Source organism: Amblyomma maculatum, chromosome 2, assembly GCF_055883805.1.
Source record: "Amblyomma maculatum isolate TAMU_Amacu chromosome 2, ASM5588380v1, whole genome shotgun sequence".
NCBI classification, from domain to species: domain Eukaryota; kingdom Metazoa; phylum Arthropoda; class Arachnida; order Ixodida; family Ixodidae; genus Amblyomma; species Amblyomma maculatum.
The window spans coordinates 188992384-189012154 of NC_139345.1; the positions used below are offsets into that span (position 1 = coordinate 188992384).

Here is a 19771-nt window from a genome sequence, read left to right on the forward strand (position 1 = left end):
TGCTGGGAGGACATTACATGCATGCATACACGGCTGTTCGTCAGAAGCGGAGGCCACGTAACCATGAAGGTAGGCACCATGCGGGTACTGGCGTCTCTTTCTAATACATGACTCTCAAGCTTAATTCGCCGTTACACGTAGCTACTTTGAATGTCAGAGGGCTGGGAGCGAGAAGGCGACAATGCCAGCTCAGTCGCCTCCTTGTGGATAATGATATAGATATAGCAGCTGTGCAAGAGTCAAAAATTGAGAGCCAAGAAAGCACTGACCGTATGGTGGCTTCTTTTCAAACAAACTTTTATATGTGTGTGTGTGTGTGTGTGTGTGTGTGTGTGTGTGTGTGTGTGTGTGTGTGTGTGTGTGTGTGTGTGTGTGTGTGTGTGTGTGTGTGTGTGTGTGTGTGTGCGTGTGTGCGTGTGCGCGCGCGCGCGCCATTCTGTTGGTGTATCGGGTGGATGCCTTTTATTTATACGTAACACGCTGGGAGTAAGCGTAGAGTCCGTTTTTGCCTGTCGAAGTGGTCGGCTTTTGGTTGCTGATTTTACCTACACTAATTTATGCTGGCGTGTTGTGTGTGTGTACGCTCCTAATTCAGAATGCGAGCGTGAATTGTTTTTTGATTCTATTGAGTTGTGGTTGAAGGTCGACAAAACCTTGCTTGTACTTGGTGACTACAACTGTGTGTGCGCAGCAGCGGACCGAGCGGCAAAGTATAAACCTCGAAGAGACAGAATCTCCGAGCTGTTGAATGCACTTGTGCATGAGTATGGCGTTGAGGATTTTGCTAGTGTGTTCTCCACTGGAAAAGAGCTAGACTTCACTCACTTTCAGCGAGGTAGCCATGCTAGATTGGACAGGGTCTATGCCTCGGTTGATTTTGTTTCCCTATATACTGCATATGAGGTCAAACCTGTGTCTTTCAGCGATCATTGTCTCGTGAGTGCAGTGTTTGGTAGGAAAGGAAAGAAATCGCGTTTTAACTGGTACCTGTGGAAACTGAATGCCAAACTCCTTGCCGATGAAGGGTTCCTTACGGAAGTTAAGACCGAGTTTGAAAATCGTCTTGCTATGCGACCAGTAAGTTTTGCAGCGGAATGGGACAGCTTAAAAGAGTGGGTCAAATTGAAAGCCATAGAAAACAGTAGTAAGGTGCGGTATAAAGAGAAAGAAAAAGAACTGAATGAACAATTTGATTTTTTTTTTTACCATGGAAAGTACTGTGCCAGGGAATTTCGCCAATAAAGTATGAAAGCTTAAAAGTGAGCTGGAAACAATCGACAGCGAAAGATACACAGCGGCTGTCATACGTGCAAGGGCTGAAAAACTTTGGGCTGGAGAAGTGCCGACAAAACGAGCGCTAGCAGACGAGAAAAGATACGCCTGCCAGAAAAAAATTAGGAGTATAAGGTATGCCGGCTATATCACTGAAGATGCTAAAGATATTCAGCGTGCGGTAGAGAGCACTTCGAAGAACTGCTTAGCGCTAAACCTGAGACTGTAGGCGGCTTTCAAACAGACTTTCCAAGTCTGATGCCTGCACTGGGTGACGAAGTAAATCGCGCCTAGAAACACCGATAACGTTTCAGGAGATAGAATCTGCAATAGATGACCTGACACCTGGGTAAGCCCCTGGGCCGGATGGTCTAATGCGCTGTCTTCTTTAAAACTTTTCAGCAGTATGCGGCCCAGTTTATGCTCGATGTAATCACTGAAGCTTACGAACGTAATGCTGTTTCATTGTCTTTCTCTACATCGCACATTGTTCTAATACCCAAGAGAGAGGATCCGGAGAAGCAACAGTTGGTGGGGTGATATCGACCGATTAGCCTCACCAGTGTTGACTACAAGGTGTACATGAAGGTTTTAGCAAAACGACTGCAAAGCGTAATAAAAAAAAAAATTGGTTGGGCCTCATCAAACGTGCGGCATCAAGGGTCGATCCATTGCCACGAATATACATGTCGCAAGAACCGTATTAGAATGTGTTGATGCACTCGGTGGTCAGATAGCCATGATGCAATTAGATTTGGCGAAAGCCTTTGACCGTGTTTCTCACGAAATTCTTTTTTTTTTTTCCATTTTGGAGAATTCTAACCTTAGTGAAGTCATAGTGGAGGGTGTTAAAATGACTTACGCGAACTGCACGACCCGTATTATAGTGAATGGTGAACTGACTGACAGCATCGCAGTACGGTCATCAGTAAGGCAGGGCTGCCCGCTCTCACCTTTGCTGTTTGCACTGTATTTAGAGCCACTTTGCTTGGCTATCATTGATAGCGATCTCATTTTAGGATTCCAGCTGCAATCAGCACACGTGAAAATGCTAGCATACGCTGATGACATAGCAGTCTTTTGTGCAACCAGAAAGAGCATCTGTGAAGTCACGGGCGTTGTTCAAACATTTTGTGATTAATCCGGATGTAAGATCAATTGGGAGAAAAGCTCTGGGTTTTGGCACGGGGATTGGGACGTGGCACCTGATTTCTTCTGTAAGCTGCGATGGTCGGCTCTCCCAACGCGATATCTAGGCGTACCTTTAGATTGTTGTCGAGATCCCAGCGTGCACTGGATGGAAGAAACATCCAGAGCGAAAGAAAAAGCGGATGCGTGGCAAGGAAGGCAACTCTCAATGTTTTCGCGCGCTTTTATTTGCAATGTTTTTCTTATTTCGAGGCTGTGATACCTCATAAATGTGTTGCGTGTCTCACGAACCTCAATTCAGAAAATGCACCGCGTTTGTTATGTTTTTATTTGGGCATTCACATGGGAAAAAACCGCCCGGACAAATTTGTTTATCTCTGCTAAAAGGGGCGGGCTTGGCCTTGCACATTTGTTCTTGCGTCAAGTGGTTTCGCGATTTATATTCCTCCGTGATCAAAAAAATACCTTTCTAAGAACTGTGATGGAAGTGCGATTGCAGAAGCTGCTCCCTGAATGGATTGTGTCACGTGAAAACATGCCTGGTACTGTGACTGGCTACCTGCGCAAGATTGTTTTTTCGTGCAAGTTGCTGGAAGTGCGGTTTTCTTTTGATTACCTTTACAATGTTCCCAGAAAAAAAACGGTATAAAGATCTCATTGACGTGATGCTGCCGGTGCCTTTTTACCGGGCATTACACTGTGGAGGCCCAGGGCAGGACGTTTTGAAAAGAGTTAAGAAGATGCCCGTGAGGCCATCTGCTAAAACGTTCCTTTCCAAACATCACTCTAATACGCTCCCTGTTAAAACCTGGCTGAATGATAAAGGTATCTTTATCTTTAAAAAATGGAAACAATTGAGCACGTTTTCTTACAGTGTTGGGATGCTGTCTTTCTGTGGGACGTCCTCCAAAGGACAATTAAAAAGGAACTTCCCTTAACTCCGTACGATATCAGATTCCTACCAGTGCAGAACGATGATGCACCTTATGATTTAATTATGCTTCTTGGCCTCCATAGTTTGTGGAAAACACGAATGCAGGTGCGTCATGCAGATATAGATGCACGATCTGTGCGTGAAAACTTCATTGAAAGTGCGGTGTATATACGCGAAACGTTCAGGATGCAGCAGGATCCACTACAATGGCATTGTGTGTTTGATGAGTTGGTGCACTTGAAAAGATTTTAGCCACGTACGCGCTAGCTCAAGTGTAGATGACGTGTTTTGTCATGTGTAGTTTTGTTTTGTGTTTCATGGCAATGAAGAAAAAAAAAGTCGTGGCCGAGTGGTTAAGGCGAGGAACTAGAAATCCATTGGGGTCTCCCCGCACAGGTTCGAATCCTGTCAACTGCGCACGCTTTTGTTTAGTTTTAGTCCTTCCCGCATCGATTTAGAGCAGAAGTTCATTATACTCACTCACGTGGCAGTCGTGATAAGAGTGCATTTCAAGGCCACCATTCGCGTTGTCTTGGTGGCGCTTCTTCAGAAGAAGCCATTCTGAGCGGCTGAGCCTGAAAATGTTGCTTGCTGGAAACAGCACATCGGCCGTTGGCCGAGGTCTTTCGACTCCTCAGGATACTACCGAAACGTACAAAGTTGTCCTTCCACGCCTGCCCACCGGTAATGTTGTCCTTAGTACCGTTTTCCTGCATGCCGACCTTAAGGGTCGCCCGTACCGAGCACCTGACTTTCGAGACGCACTTGCACAGATTTTGGACCTCCGGGAAATTCTGTGCATTGGTCAATACCAAATGAGCCACGAGTGGATGGTTACCTGCGAGAGTAGTTCTTCAAAGCAGAAGCTAATTAACAAAGCAGAGTTCCCTGTGAAAGGACTTCGGTGCATGGTGTTCGACCCGGATACAAAGAATGTCAAGGTTAAGTTCCTTTGGCTTCCCCGCTATATGGAGCACCGGAGGATTGTGGAAGCTTTCGAGCCTTATGGAACGATTCAATCTGTGGAGCGTGAAAAGTGGCGGTGCCCAGGGATGGAGCACATGGAAACGGCGAACCGTGAAATCTCCCTCACGCTCAAGGACGGAGTGTCAGCAAGTACAATTCCTCACACTCTTAATGTTTATGGGGTGCAGGCATTAGTCCTTATCCCAGGGAGACCTCCACTGTGTCTTCGATGCAGCCGGGTAGGACATATGTACGGCGTCAGTGCCGAACGCCTCGATGCACCCAGTGCCGGCGCTTTGGCCATACTGTGGAGAACTGTGTATTAGTTATGCCAATAGACTGCGTCAAGGCCAGTGGTCACAAGAAGATGACGTGGTGTCCGAACATATCATGGATGTGTCAGAGGTTGTTGATGTAACTGGTGAGTTAAGTCGTGAACCTCAAATTGATGGTGACCAGAAGCCTTCTGCACTTCACATCAACACAGAAGAATCTGCAGTGACTGGCCAGCAAGAACCAGCGTCTCCAGATTTGCCAATACCGCCGGACCCGGGCCGGCCTGTGAGTGCCACTCAGAGTGCTGCGCTTGCTGCCCAAGAACCACCTGTCATTGAAGGACGTCTGAATATGCCTCCTGTGGAGCCAATGGAGAAGATACTGCCAGTGGATGCTCGCCTATCTTCCTTCGTCATCGATTCTCCTTCGTCGTTGGAGGGTAACAGTGAGCAGTCTGTGGCGCCAATCTCTGGTGCGTCCGGTTCTCTGTCGGCTGTCAGTGTGGCAGCAAGCGATGTGCTCCAATCAGGTTCGTGGGCCGAAGCCTTGAGTGTCTCAGAGGAGGACATGGACAACACAGTGCCTTTGAAGCGTCCCGCAGATGATGAGGTGTGTATCGATGGTGCTGGCCAGAAGGCACACTGTGTAGAGGCCACAGGAAGGGTGACTTTAAAGAGGAGGGCGATGTCTGCCCGAAAGGCCGCCAATTTGCAGGCGGGCCACCCCATTCCAGGGGATGATGTTTAAAAGGACTAGTAACAAAATGGCTAGCGTCGCAGCAGATCAAGTCGTTACCTTTAACGTCAAGGGTATGCGTAATCGTCGGAGACAGCAGCAGTTAAGACATCTGTTAAAGAAATGGAGTGTGTCTGTAGCAGCAATTCAGGAAACAGTTGTCCTCCGATGAAGAGACGGAAGCTGCTCTTGAGCCGTTTTTGCCGGAATATAACATTATTGTTAGCCACGCTAGAGGCTTATCCGGAGGGTGTATGCTATTCCTGGCCAAAACGCTAGAGATGACAGCCATGTCTTATTGCATAGATGACGAGGGGCGACTTATATGCTGTGACCTCGCAATCTTAGGTGTGCAGTATCGAATTATTTGTGTTTACGCCGTTGTAAAGCGTGGCCCGCATGGAGCGTTTTTCCGGGCGATTCGCCGGCGTCGACGGCGGCGGAGCGTTTTTTTTTGCCGCAGGAGAGGACGATTTTGCCAAATCGTCGGGATCTGGCTGAACAGATAAAAACGCCGACGACGCGCCGACGCCGGAAGTCGTCAGCGGCAGAGGGCCAATGAGAGCCGGAGCAGCCGTCACGTGATTCCGGTCGGAGCCACGCCCACGCCGGCCGAGAGAGACCCGCTCGCGACAGCGGAATGAACGACGGGGGTTTGGCGTTCCGACGGCGCCGAGAGTGTCGGGTTTCTCGGCCGAAACGGCCGAGCAGCAATGTAGTCTTTCGGAATCGCTCCGCGCACGAGGCGACGACAGCAAGGTCCGGGCATCGGGCAGTGGGCACCGTGCATTTCCTTTTTTTTTTGTTTTTTTTTGTTTTTAGGTTAGAGTTCGGTGAAGGTGGGGCCGTCCGCTGGGGCCACGAGTGTTTACAGTGTTTACGCTGAGCTCGGAGGTTGTTTATGAGCTGCTAGCCTTGCCAGCGGACCTCAGATACTTCCCTTGTGCTATGGCTTTTGCATTTAGATCCATAGTTGTTGGAAGTGATGCCTGTGCCTGTTTTCTTGACACACCTGACCCAGAAGAAAGAGAAGAAACCACAACTTGAAGCTCGCGGCGACAGGGAAAACAAGATGTGCGCGACCTCGCCGCACGGCCGGATGGGGGCGCGTGCGTCGCGCAACTGGGCGGCAAAAAAAAAAAAAAAAAAACGCCGCTCGGCTGCTGACCATGCGGGAGTGAAATCGTCGACGCCGGCGCGGGCGTCGGGCGTGCGACGAGTTTTCGCGTGCAAAAAACGCTCCATGCGGGCCACGCTTAAAACAGCGAGACAGAAGGCATTTTTTTTCTTTCATTAGTTAACCATTTGTGCACAGATCGCAAAATTATATTGTTGGGAGATTTCAATTGTGTTTGTAGGGATGAGGACCGATCAGCATTATGTAAGAGATATGACCCTAGTGCTGCATTACTTAACGATTTGGCTTGTGAATATAACCTTGTGGATGTGGGGCAGAAAAAAGGCGACAGTATTCATTTCACTCATTTTCAGTTCTCCTCTAATGCCCCCCTTGACAGAATTTGTTTCTGCAGACACGTTAGCAAATGTGTTTGGTTACTGGGTGCGGCCCATCTTCAGTGACCTTGTATGGTGTCTCTTCAGGTAGGGAGGTACAGTCGGCAGATACTTCACCCTCGGTGGGAGCTGTGGAAGATGAATAACTGTCTGCTCTCAGATGAAATCTTTAAGCGTGCTGTACCTACCTGTTTGAAAGACATATGGTCACGCCATAATCTGTCAGTTTTTCAAAAATGGGACTTGTTTAAACAGGAAACGAAACAATTGGCAATTGAGGCCTCTGCAAGAATCGCATTCCTACAGAGACACCACCTTCGTGAGCTTGGGCGCACTCTAACTGAGCTACATGAGCTAGAGATGGTTAGCCCGGGTGCCTATGTTGAAGAAATTAATAACGTAAAGGCAGAGCTTCAACAATTTGCGACGGAAAAATACAAGGGGGCCCTAATAAGATCTAGGACTCGAAGGTTTCTTGACGAGCAACCTTCACGTCGGGCCCTCAGTGATGAAAGAGAGAATGCTCTTACGAAGGAAATATTGGAAATTCAGTATGGTGGTTGCACATATAGTGATGCTCCTAGTATTCTTGCTGCTTTCTATGATTATTATCGAAAGCTGTTCGGCAGTTGTAAAGATCCAAATCAGGGTTTCGATTATAATTCCTTACTTGAAAACTTTCCTCGACTAGACGATGAGAAGTGTGCTGTAGTAGAGGGACCCATCACTTTGGACGAAATTAAATCAGCCATTTGAGACCTTCAGAACCAGAAATCTCCTGGCCCAGATGGTATTACTAGCGAATTTTATAAAACATTTTCGCCTTGCCTAACGCCTGTTTTGATGGAAGTATTCCAAGCATCTTATGATGTGGGTTTCCTGCCTCCCAGTTTATATTCAGGCCACACAATATTAATTCCCAAAAGCAAAGATACTAATCGGTTGAAAACTGTTGAAGGATATCGTCCAATTTTCCTCTGTAATGTTGATTACAAAATGTTTGCCAAGGTCCTTTGTTCTCGTTTGCAGCTGGTTATCTTGGACTTGAGAGGTTCTCATCAGGTATGCGGTATCAAAAGGCGCAGTATTCAAACACACATCCATATTGCACGTTCAGTAATCGAGACAGTATCAGATGAGACAGGCCAAGTAGCTCTGATTCAAATTGACCTGGCGAAGGCGTTTGATAAAGTTCGGCACAATTTCTTGTTCGCGGTCTTGGAGAATGCAAACATTGGTGACATTTTGCTCAAAGGCATAAGGCTGTGCTATATGAACTCGTATACAAGACTCATATACAGACTCGTATACAGACTCGTATACAAGAGTGGGTCAGAGAAATAACTCAAGTTACCGACATTCTAGTAGAAATTAAGAAGAAGAAATGGACATGGGCAGGACATGTAGTGCGAAGAGAGGATAACTGATGGTCGCTGAGGGTAACAAACTGGATTCCAAGGGAAGGAAAGCGTAGCAGGGGGCGGCAGAAAGTTAGGTGGGTGGATGAGATTAAGAAGTTCGCAGGGGTCAAGTGGATGCAGCTAGCACAGAACCGGGTTAATTGGAGAAATATGGGAGAGGCCTTCGCCCTGCAGTGGGTATAATCAGGCTGATGATGATGATACAAGACTAATTGTTAATGAGGAGCTAACGAAACCAATACCACTGGAATCATCTGTTCGTCAAGGATGTCCACTGTCTCCACTGTTGTTTGGCTTATATTTGGAACCCCTCTGTCTCAGTATAATTAACAGTGCAGCCATCCGTGGTTTCTCTCTGGCTCAATGAGAGGTTAAGATTTTAGCTTACGCGGACGATATCGCCTTCTTTTGTTCTGACAAAAAGAGTATACTTGAGGCTTTACACTTGACTGAACAGTTCTGCGATGTATCAGGTGCGGCACTTAATTTAGATAAATCCAAAGGTTTTTGGTTGGGACACTGGGGCACTAGACCAAGCCAGTTTGGAGGCACATGCTGAGTCTGTAGTCCTCTTCAGTACCTAGGGGTTCCGCTGCACCAAGTTCGTAACAGCGCAGCCTACTAGGGTTCACAAATCGTACCCATGCGGCGACAAACGCAGGCTTGGATGGGTAGGGAACTCTCAGTGTTTGCTAGGGCACAGGTCTGTAACATATTTTTGTTTGCAAAGCTTGCGTATGTCCTTCAAGTCCTGCATTGTGCGAGGAGGAAAGTACAAGTTATACACAGAATATTTGCAACATTTGTGTGGCGCTCTCAATGGGAGCCCATGCGGCGTGACAACTTGTTTCTTCCCTTAGAGTCTGGTGGAGTGGGCCTTGTTCACTTGTTTGTGCATCAACTTGTTTCCCGTTTTTTCTTTTTCAAATTGGCAAACCATCCGTTTCCTGTAACTGTGCTCATTAGGCGTCTTAGTCCACATTTGCCTTACTTACTCGCACCAACTGGGCAAGCTCGTGAGGGGCGTTTATGAGGATTCCTTAAGGAGGTTGCTGACACTTTCAATTTTCTCACTGTGCGTTTTTCTGTAGATTACCTGTATAGCCTCTCGAGAAAGCAGAAGACCCAAGCTCTCACTTAGTCTTTGTTCCCTACACCGTTGTATCGGCAGCCTTATCTGGGGTTTTTGGACACCACTGTTCCAAAGTGTGTTAGGCAAATGTGCATTCAGGCAGCTGCAAAAACGTTCTTTTTCAAATTACACACAGCGACGTTGCCTGTCAAGACATTTCTTCACAATAAGGAGATGTGTGTGCCCTGGTCGATAAATTGTCGTCTCTGTAACGTGCCTGAGACAATTGATCATTGCTTTATTCTGTGCCGTGATGCTATGTTCTTTTGGGACATACTACAAAGAACTCTTAAAAAGGACATTGAAATTACGCCTTATACAATTAGATTTTTGCTACCTGACAAAAACTCTGTCGTGCCTTGCGATCTATTTGTGTTGATGGGACTGTTCAGCCTTTGGAAAAGCCGCATGATCGGTAGGCATGCAGAGCCACCAAGATCGTCCAAATCCGTGTTTCGGGAGCAGTGTGCTTTGGTGAGAAGTGTATATGCTGCACGTGAAAAACCTCCAAACTGGATGCCGTATCTAGACGCATGTGTTTGTCTCCCAGACTTTTGATGTTCTGATGATTGTGCACTGTCGGGCTGGGGATATGACGGGCTCGTATTAAGCAGCCCAGTAACTTTAGACATGGACATGTTTAAGTAAGTGGAGTTGTTCCTTTTTTACGGAGGTTTTTTCATGCAATAAAGAAAAAAAAAAGTGGCAGTCGTGGCCGAGTGGTTAAGGCGATGGACTAGAAATCCATTGGTGTCTCCCCGAACAGGTTCGAATCCTGTCGATTGCGCACGGTTTAGTTTTAGTCCTTCTTGCATCGATTTAGAGCAGAAGCTCATTACACTCACTCACGTGGCAGTCGTGGCCTATCATTCCACTTCCGGCTTTCGAGCGAAGCGGACGCGGGATGGCTGGCTCGTCAGGAGCGGTATCAGCGGCCCAGGCCGGCCGCGGAAACAGGTTTTTTGACGTTTCGGCTGACGAGTATCAGGTGATTCTGCCAAGTTTGCCAACCGGGCGCATTGTGCTTAATACTGTTTTCATGCATGGTGATGTGAAGGCTCGACCGTACCGAGTTGAAGACTTCAGGGACGCGTTGGTTCGTCTTGGATTGCTCCCAGAGGTGGTCGCCCATGGGGCGTACCAAATGAACCACGTTTGGGCAGTGACGTTTATAGACGCCGAGGCCACACGTAAGCTGCTCGCTGTCAGTGATGTGAAAGTGAAGGACCATCGCTGTGTAATCGTTGACCCCAACGACCAGGGCGTCCGGTTAAAGATTCACTGGCTGTTGCATGGCGTACCTGACGAAGACGTGCGAGCCGCACTGTTGCCGTATGGGACGGTGTCTGACATCGTAAGGGAAAGGTGGCGCGCACAAGGCGTCACCGACAAAGGGTCAACTACGCGCACCGTGTCCCTAAAGCTGAAGACCGGGGTGAAAATTGACGACATCCCACACCAGCTGCGAGTTGCCGGTGAGCCAGCGCTCGTCGTCGTTCCGGGCAGGGCTCCTCTGTGCCTTCGCTGCAAGACGACGGGTCACATCCGGAAGGAGTGCCAGGTTCCGCGCTGCGCTCGTTGTCGTCGTTTCGGCCACGACGAACCGCAGTGTGTAAAGACGTATGCAAACGTCGCAGGGCCCGTGAGGAACGACGACATGTCGGAACACCTCACGGACGAGGCGGATGCGGAAGAAGCAGCTAAGGAGACGGGCACCAGCTCAGCAGAAACAACGGTCACTCCCCCCTCCCCAAACGCGGACGAGGTCAAGGAGCAGGGTGTCAAGAATTTGCAAGCGTGTTCCGTCGGCGTCGCGGCCGCTAAGGTGGCCAGCAGCAGCAACTCAACTGGGGACACGGAGGTCAGTCACAACACAGTATTCATTCACGAGACAGACAGCATGGTCGAATCTGAGGCAGCGAACTCGGCAGCGGTAGCGAAGCGGACACGCGACGACACGGAGGACCGAACACCAGGTCACGAGTACGCAGACGTCGAAGGACCGCCGATAAAGACTTCCGCGCCGGCACGGCGGGCGTCCTTTCGGCCTAGGCCGAATTTGTTATCAGAGAAAAGAGGGGTGGCAGCACCGCTCCCACCTCAGACTTGACACATGCCACCATGACGGGGTGCTCGGCCACAGACATCACTAAAGGTATGACCATGCTCCCGGGTATTCGTTCATCAGCAATGATTCGTCTAGACAAAGCCATTAGATTCGCGACTAATAATGTTCGAGGGCTCGCAGCAAGGCGCAAGCAAAATCAACTGTTTCGTTTGGTTAGCGAGCTGGAGCTAGACGTCATCGCGATTCAGGAAACTAAAGTTGATGGTGAAGAAGAAACCGGGAGAATGGTTAGCTGTTTTACTTCAAGATACAATGCCGTTGTATTGTCATGCAGTTGGAGCAGCGGCTGGTTGTGTGCTGTTTGTGCGTCAGTGCCTTGGTGTCACAATTCAAGCTGTCACGACTTGTGCGTATGGCCGCTTCGTTGTTTGCGATCTCGTGCTGTATTCATACGAATGGCGCATCATTTGTGTTTATGCACCGAACAACGTTGGTGAAAGGCGCGATTTCTTTGAAGGTATTCGTCAGTATTGCAACTCTGAAAGGCTAACTGTGATAATGGGAGACTTCAATTGTGTACTCTCCGCATCAGATAAAACGAGTAGAAGGCCGCATAGTGATGCCAGCACCTGTGTTCTCGCAGAATTGGTAAATGAGTTTAACCTGGTTGATGTGGCTGGATGTTTAGAGGGTGGGCGAACTGCTCAGTTCACTCATTTCCAGGCTTCTAGCCACGCTCGACTCGATAGGATGTACATATCTCTTGATCTGGTGCCTGTATGCCACGAATACCATGTGAAGCCAGTATCGTTCAGCGATCACTGCTTGGTCACCGTCACTATCGCTGGGAACAAAACTAAAAGTCAAGGATTTGACTGGCAAATGTGGAAGTTAAACTCAAAATTATTATCTGATGACAGTTTCCAAGCCGACGTTGAAAGGCATATAGCAAATATGAATGACAAAGGCGTAACAAAGTTAGGGGCTAAATGGGAGGTTTTTAAACAGAATGTCAAAATGACAGCATTGGAAAGATCGAGCGCTATAGCCAGAGAAGAAAGGGCCGAAGAAAGGTCCCTTCACGTGAATCTACAGCGTCTAATCGATGTGGAAAGCAATAACTCCGGTTTGTTCATAGACGACATACGAGCCCTTATGGGCAAGCTTGAACTACTCGACGCTGACCGATATCGCGGTGTCCTTGTCAGAGCTAGAGCCGAACGGCTGATAAGGGGGCAGGTCCGACAAAAAGGGCGTTAGGCACAGAAAAGTGGCACGCTCGAAAGAATCAGATAGATGAAGTTGAATACCAAGGGACCATTACCAATGAAAAGAAGGAAATCCAGCAAGCTTTCTTCGAGCATTATCGTCAGCAGTTTGTACGGTGTGCAGTTGATATCGAAAGTTTCAAGAGAGTTTATTTACCTTTAATGCCACAACTCGACGAAAAGACGACACGTGTGCTAGAGACCCCCATCACGGAGGACGAAGTGAAATGCGCTATAGGGAATCTGAACCCCGGCAAATCGCCTGGGCCTGATGGACTTAGCGCCGCACTTTATAAAGCTTTCCAGGATTTTCTCTCGCCGGTACTGGAAAAAGTGTATAATGAAGCATATGAGCTTAATGTGCTGCCGCCGTCCTTTGCATCTTCTCATACAGTGCTAATTCCCAAAACGGAGGACCGAGGTCAATTACGCAGTGTTACCTCTTACCGGCCGATTAGTTTAACCAATGTCGACTATAAAATTTTAATGAAAATACTAGCTAAAAGACTGCAAACAGTTATTAAAGATGTTGGAGACCACCAAACATGCGGTATTAAAGACAGGTCCATTTTTACGAACATTCACATCGCGAGGGCCATTCTTGAATGTTGCGATGCTGGTGGACTTGGAGTAGCAATGCTCCAAATAGATCTCGAAAAGGCTTTTGATAGAGTGTCCCACGACTTGCTTTTGTGTATATTAGACTATGTCAAGGTCGGACGCGTCTTCAGAGAAGGAGTGGCCATGGCTTACAGTGCTTGTACAACTAGGCTAATTGTGAACAAATCTGTTGGTGACAGCATTGCGGTTCAACGCTCAGTTCGTCAAGGATGCCCCCTTTCACCTCTTCTCTTTTGTATCTATCTTGAACCTTTATGTTTAAGCATTATCAAGCATGAGAAAATGCGGGGCTTCAAGCCGCATCAAGCAGAAGTGAAGCTTTTGGCTTATGCCGATGATGTCGCGATGTTTTGTGTAGACTACGAAAGCATCGTAGAAGTTGTGAAAACTGTAAAAGATTTTTGCGCTGTAAGCGGCAGTGCTGTTAACTGGGGCAAGTGCGTGGGCTTCTGGCACGGTGACTGGCCAGCGACCCCAGGCATTTTCGCTAACATGAAATTTGTTACCAACCCTGTCAGCTACCTTAGTGCCCCTCTTGAATCGTATCGGGACAGTGACCCATACTGGAAAAACCAAGTCGGTAAACTGAAAGATAGAGTGGACAAATGGAATGGATGGCAGTGGTCGGTGTTTGCTAAAGCCACGATTTGCAATTTGTTTTTAGTGACAAAAGTTTGGTATGTGCTTCAAGTGTTATATTGTTCAAGAGCAAATGTCCAAAAGATGCATCGTATCTTTGTCGTTTTTGTGTGGGGGTCTTCGTGGGAACGGACAAGTCGGACAAATCTCTTCCGCCGGGTGAAGGACGGCGGGCTTGGTTTGGCACATCTGTTTCTGCGCCAGTTAGTCAATCGTTTCATGTTCTTGAGGAATGTGAAAAATCCATTTCTTCGTGCGGTCTGTCAGTTACGCCTGGGTCAAGCTCTCCCGGGAATTGTCGTTTCTTCTGACCGCATGTCAGGAGGTGTCCACGGGTATCTAAAGGAAGTGGTCTTGGCGTACAGGTTCTTGATGGTGCGGTTTGCTTTAGACTATTTGTGGAGTTTAAACCGGAAAAAACTGTATAAAGACTTGTGCGATGTGGTGCTTCCAGAACCGTTGTACAGAGCTGTGTACTCGTCCACAGTGGGCAAAAATGTTCTTAAAAGAGTGAAGAGGATGATGGTGACGGCAGGGGTGAAAACGTTCTTTTTTAAGTTGCACACTGGAACATTAGAGGTAAAGAAATGGAAGGATCAGAAAGGGCTTTTTGTACCCTGGGGTGTCCACTGCATAATATGCAGGAAAGAGGAGACGATTGAACACGTGTTTCTCGAATGCTGGGATGCCGTATTTTTATGGGACGTGCTCCAGAGGACGCTTAAAAAAGAACTACCCATAAGCCCACATGGTATCCGATTCTTGCCAGTAGAAGCGAACAATGATCCACCGTTGGATCTTTTGATGCTACTGGCTCTCCACAGCATATGGAAAAGCAGAATGGCTGTAGAGCACGGTGACGTCGATGCACATTCAGCAAGACAGCTCTTTAGAGAGAGCATACGGGCATATGTGGACGAACAGAAAGCTTTAAAACTAGAGCCAGAATGGTTAGTTAGTTTTGAAGTGTTGTCACATATGAGGGATTTTTAATCCGACAACTTCAGCTAAGGAAGGCTGAAGCTTTTAGCCAATGCTTGATCTTTTATTTTGTAATGTTATTGATGTCATATGTGTCTTTTTTCTGTACGCCCACGGTCAGGAAATAAAGAAAAAAAAGGCAGTCGTGGCCGAGTGGTTAAGGCGATGGACTAGAAATCCATTGGGGTCTCCCCGCACAGGTTCGAATCCTGTCGACTGCGCACGCTTTTGTTTAGTTTTAGTCCTTCTTGCATCGATTTAGAGCAGAAGCTCATTATACACACTCACGTGGCAGTCGTGGCCTGACATTGGCTGATGATGACCTTCCAATATGTACTTTGTTTTGTGTTATTCGTGTTGTGTTCTTGTGAAATGGTATGAACCAAAGCCAGGAAATAAAGAAAAAAAAAGGCAGTCGTGGCCGAGTGGTTAAGGCGATGGACTAGAAATCCATTGGGGTCTCCCCGCACAGGTTCGAATCCTGTCGACTGCGCACGCTTTTGTTTAGTTTTAGTCCTTCTTGCATCGATTTAGAGCAGAAGCTCATTATACACACTCACGTGGCAGTCGTGGCCGAGTGGTTAAGGCGATGGACTAGAAATCCATTGGGGTCTCCCCGCACAGGTTCGAATCCTGTCGACTGCGCACGCTTTTGTTTAGTTTTAGTCCTTCTTGCATCGATTTAAAGCAGAAGCTCATTATACTCACTCACGTGGCAGTCGTGGCCTGACATTGGCTGATGATGACCTTCCAATATGTACTTTGTTTTGTGTTATTCGTGTTGTGTTCTTGTGAAATGGTATGAACCAAAGCCAGGAAATAAAGAAAAAAAAAAGACAGTCGTGGCCGAGTGGTTAAGGCGATGGACTAGAAATCCATTGGGGTCTCCCCGCACAGGTTCGAATCCTGTCGACTGCGCACGCTTTTGTTTAGTTTTAGTCCTTCTTGCATCGATTTAGAGCAGAAGCTCATTATACACACTCACGTGGCAGTCGTGGCCGAGGATTCTACTTCCGGCCACCGAGCGTGACGGACGTGTGTATCATGTGCTCCCAAGGAGCGGATTCAGCGGCCCAGCTGGGCCGTGGTATCAGGAGTACGGAAAGGCCTGCCAAGGATTATGAACTGGTTCTGCCGCATCTGCCTACAGGTTCGAGTGTTTTGCATACTGTGTTTTTGCATGGCGACATAAAAGCCAGGCCGTACCGGGTGGAGCACTTTCGAGACTCCCTCGCTCGTCTTTCACTTTTGCCCGAAGTGGTTGCCCTCGGGGCATATCAAATGAATCACGTATGGGCGGTAACGTTTAAAGGTGAAGAGGGGAAAGCGAAGATTTTGCAAGCCGAAGCTTTTGAAGTGAAAGAGCACCGATGCGTGGTCATTGACCCCTGCAACCAAGGCATCAGGCTAAAACTTTTCTGGCTGCTTCACGGCGTGCACGACGATGATGTGCGAGCGGCGTTGGCGGCTTATGGAAAAGTTACGGAAATTTCAAGAGACAAGTGGAGAGTGCAAGGGTGTGTCGACAAGGCTTCAACGACACGAACGGTCACGCTGAAGCTCAAAGTGGGCGTGACCATTGATGACCTGCCGCATCAGCTTCGGGTCGCCGAGGACGTCGCACTCGTCCACGTCCCAGGCAGAGCCCCGCTTTGCCTCCGGTGCCGCGGGAAAGGTCATATACGGCGTGAGTGTCGTGTGCCGCGCTGCGGGCTGTGTCGCCGTTACGGCCATGACGAGTCCCAGTGTGTGCGCACGTATGCCAACGTTGCAGGCCCCGTGCCGAGTGAAGTGGCAGGCGAGCACTTGATGGACGCAGTGGACGCCGAGGAAGCGAGCAGTGGAAACACCGAGGAGGCAGAACAGAACGAACACTCCTCTGAGAAGACCCCTGCCCCTAAAGAACAATGTGAATCAGAATTGATAGTTCCGTTGTCGAATGTCGCTGGGACCGAGTCACCCACGAAAGAAAACGGCAATGCCAGTGGTGCAAGCCCAGCTTCGTCTACGCAACACTGTGAGGAACAGGGAGGCACTGAAGCTGAGATGCCAGCTGCTTCTACCTTGCCTGTGAAGCGTGGGCACGAAGACAGTGTCAACGACGGATCAACGCAAGGAGGAGCGGAAAACGGACAGCCTCCACTGAAGGCGGCCCCCCTTCGCCGGTCGTCCTTCAAGCCAAGGCCAAACGTGCCTCCAGACCGGAGAACTGTGTCGCCTGTGCCTCCGCCATAGCGGGGGTACCCTTTCCGGTCGAGACGTTACAAGCCCGGTCCATGATCGGGAGGAGCGCTTGGAACAATGGACAGACTCGCCAAAACGGAAGGATGGTTAACCCATGCAACAGTTGAACCGCAATGCTGTCTGTCTGCAGAAGAGATGTGAGTGAAATGTTTCGCGATTTATAATTTCTTGAGATGGCGACCAATTTATCAACTAGCTTGCGCGTAGCCACGCTAAATGTGAGAGGGCTGTCAACGCGTCGGAGACAACAGCAGCTGAACCGCCTTCTGCTGGAAAATGAAATTGATGTGCTAGCAGTTCAAGAGAGCAAAATGGAAAGCGAACAACAAACAGATAAAATGGCTGAAATATATCGTTCTAGATATAGTGTTTGCGTTTGTCATGCGGTTGGAAGATCGGGGGGATGTGTCATTTTCATTCGAAATTGCATAGAGTGCGTACAGTCTGTGTTCTCGTGTGAGAGTGGTCGGCTTTTGATATGTGATTTCAGTTTTTCTGGATTGGACTGGAGAGTGATCTGTGTTTATGCGCCTACTAGAACGTCTGAGCGCGAAGAGTTTTTCCACTATATGAAAGCCTTCCTAATACATGAGAGGCGTGTTCTCCTGCTTGGAGACTTCAACTGTGTCTGTAGACCGGAAGATAGAACAACAGACCGTGTCCTTCGTGACAAGAGCGCAGAGTTACTTATTGACATTGTTAATGAGGCAGAGCTTGAAGATGCTGGCTGTATACTGACGCATGAAGGCCAAGCAATGTTCACGCACTTTCAAGGTAGCTGTCATGCAAGGTTGGACCGAATATATGTTCCTATTGATTGTGTGCCCCTGTGCTCGGAATATCAAACACTTCCCATGAGCTTTAGTGACCACTCCCTCGTAATGATTACTCTAGGCATGAAAAGTAAGACAACAAAGTTCAATTGGGAGCTATGGAAATTTAATGAAAAGCTGCTACGGGATGAAGAGTTTATCACTAAAGTGAAAGAGTATATTACGCATCTGTTGCAAAATGACTCTAATTTTATACAAGCATGGGAGCAGTTTAAGTGCGATATAAAGATAGCTGCAATTGACCGAGCATGCACTCTCCGACGTAAAGAAAGAGAACAAGAAAAAGAACTTCGAAGCACCCTTGAATACATGCTTAGCATGGAGAGCGTTAAGCCTGGCTTGTTCGCCCAAGATATAAAAAAGATAAAAACCAAACTTGAGGTGATAGACGAAGAGAAGTATCGCGGTGCGGTGATAAGGGCACGCAGCGAAAAATTGTGGCTCGGAGAGACGCCCACGAAAAGGGCACTTAGTGATGAAAAACGGTACGCAGTGTCAAAAGAGATAAAAGAAATCTGCTATCAGAACGTAGTTACCTCGGAAAAGAAAACGATTGAACGGGCGTTTGTAGAATTTTACAGGGAGTTGTTTAGCCTCAAAACACCGGACATTGTACGCTTCAGAAAAGACTTTCTGTCGCTGATGCCAAGAGTGGAAGACGAAGTTGCGCAGACACTTGAAGCAAGTATTACTTCCGAGGAAATTGAGGCCGTTATCGGGGAATTAAATTCCAATAAGTCACCCGGACCAGATGGTCTTGGTGCTGCCATATACAAGGCCTTTCCAACAGAAATGGCTGTTTTACTGGAAAGAGTTATTAGTGAATGCTACGAAAAGAACGTACCTCCTCCGTCTTTTCGAATGTCACACGTTGTACTAATCCCGAAAACAGATGACCCAGTTAAGCTTCAGTCTGTAGCGTCTTACCGTCCTATAAGTCTAACGAATGTTGACTATAAAATTTACATGAAAGTATTAGGGCGACGACTCCAACGCGTAATTACTTCTCTTGTAGGCCCACATCAGACATGCGGTATAAAAGGAAGGACCATTTTTACTAATATACACGCAGCAAGGAGTGTTCTCGAATGTTGTGACGCGATGCATGACCACGTAGCCATGATGCAATTAGACCTCCACAAAGCATTTGACAAAGTGGTACATGAAATTTTGTTCTCTGTTTTAGAGTATGTCAATGCTGGTTCCGTGATCACAAATGGCGTGAAAATGGTTTACGAGTGCTGTTCAGCGAGACTGGTCGTGAATAAGCATTTAACCGATCGTATACCTGTCCAGTCGTCAGTAAGGCAGGGCTGTCCTCTGTCTCCCCTTTTGTTTGCGCTTTATCTGGAGCCTTTCTGTTTAAGATTGCTTACAAGGCCAAACATACGCGGTTATAGATTTTTTCAAAGTGAAGTTCGGGTTTTGGCATACGCGGACGATATTGCGGTTTTTTGTACAGACCATGAGAGCGTGCAAGAAGTTGTAAAAGAAGCCACTGCTTTTTGCACTGCAAGTGGAAGTGAAATTAGTTGGGCAAAGTGTTTAGGATTCTGGCACGGAAACTGGCAATACGCGCCTGAACTGTTCTCCAGTATGCAATGGACAATAACGCCAGGAAATTACCTTGGTGTGCCACTAAAGCATTACCGTGAAAGTAAGGAATGTTGGGCCGGTAAAGTTGAGCAAGTGAAAACCCAAACAAACAAATGGGGAG

General features: G+C 47.8%; 1 protein-coding gene and 5 non-coding genes across 6 annotated transcripts; all 6 read left to right on the top strand.

The window, feature by feature from the left end:
• The first annotated feature begins 10105 nt into the window (after positions 1–10105).
• TRNAS-AGA (transfer RNA serine (anticodon AGA)) lies at positions 10106–10187 on the top strand. The gene has a single exon. It is a non-coding gene; the product is annotated as a tRNA-Ser (tRNA).
• Positions 10188–10304: 117 nt separating this feature from the next.
• LOC146200671 (uncharacterized) lies at positions 10305–19344 on the top strand. The gene is made up of 2 exons (XM_084592416.1): positions 10305–10781; positions 16508–19344. The coding sequence occupies exons 1-2, from the start codon at positions 10305–10307 to the stop codon at positions 17210–17212; spliced, it is 1182 nt and encodes a 393-aa protein (XP_084448542.1). The 3' UTR covers positions 17213–19344.
• Positions 15117–15198, top strand: TRNAS-AGA (transfer RNA serine (anticodon AGA)). Its single transcript has one exon. It is a non-coding gene; the product is annotated as a tRNA-Ser (tRNA).
• On the top strand, positions 15389–15470 carry TRNAS-AGA (transfer RNA serine (anticodon AGA)). The gene has a single exon. It is a non-coding gene; the product is annotated as a tRNA-Ser (tRNA).
• On the top strand, positions 15541–15622 carry TRNAS-AGA (transfer RNA serine (anticodon AGA)). Its single transcript has one exon. It is a non-coding gene; the product is annotated as a tRNA-Ser (tRNA).
• Positions 15814–15895, top strand: TRNAS-AGA (transfer RNA serine (anticodon AGA)). Its single transcript has one exon. It is a non-coding gene; the product is annotated as a tRNA-Ser (tRNA).
• Positions 19345–19771: the final 427 nt, after the last annotated feature.

Bases quoted from the DNA above. Each gene is read 5' to 3' on its own strand.
- LOC146200671 (XM_084592416.1), top strand. From the start codon at position 10,305: ATGGCTGGCTCGTCAGGAGCGGTATCAGCGGCCCAGGCCGGCCGCGGA. The intron at 10,782-16,507 runs GTCACCGACAAA...TGTGTCGACAAG, and splicing joins AAAGGTGGCGCGCACAAGGC to GCTTCAACGACACGAACGGT.